This window comes from Myotis brandtii, unplaced genomic scaffold (genome assembly GCF_000412655.1).
Source record: "Myotis brandtii unplaced genomic scaffold, ASM41265v1 scaffold207, whole genome shotgun sequence".
NCBI lineage: Eukaryota > Metazoa > Chordata > Mammalia > Chiroptera > Vespertilionidae > Myotis > Myotis brandtii.
The window spans coordinates 157,497-157,717 of NW_005357736.1; the positions used below are offsets into that span (position 1 = coordinate 157,497).

At 71.5% G+C, this 221-nt stretch overlaps 1 protein-coding gene across 1 annotated transcript in view; it reads right to left on the reverse strand.

The window, feature by feature from the left end:
• COL7A1 (collagen, type VII, alpha 1) overlaps positions 1 to 221 on the reverse strand; it is a 48,956-nt gene that overhangs the window by 15,849 nt on the left and 32,886 nt on the right. The window contains 1 exon segment of the mRNA XM_014538979.1: positions 125 to 173. Coding sequence (XP_014394465.1) covers positions 125 to 173 — 49 coding nt within the window.

The window sequence follows — 221 nt, forward strand, 5'->3', positions numbered from 1 at the left end:
CCTCCGGGGTCTCCCGGGGAAGTCCTGCGTCCCCACCCATCCCCACCCCTCCTTGACCCCTGCCCCCCGAATGCTCGGGGCACCCGCCTGGCCCTGCCGGGGAGCTGGGGTGGGGCCCACTCACCGCAGTGCTGACTCATCTCCTGACGCACAAAGCCCCGAATGTCGTCCTCCTGGGAGCACCGGGCACACGAGGCAGGGAGCGCGGAGGGACAGCGTCA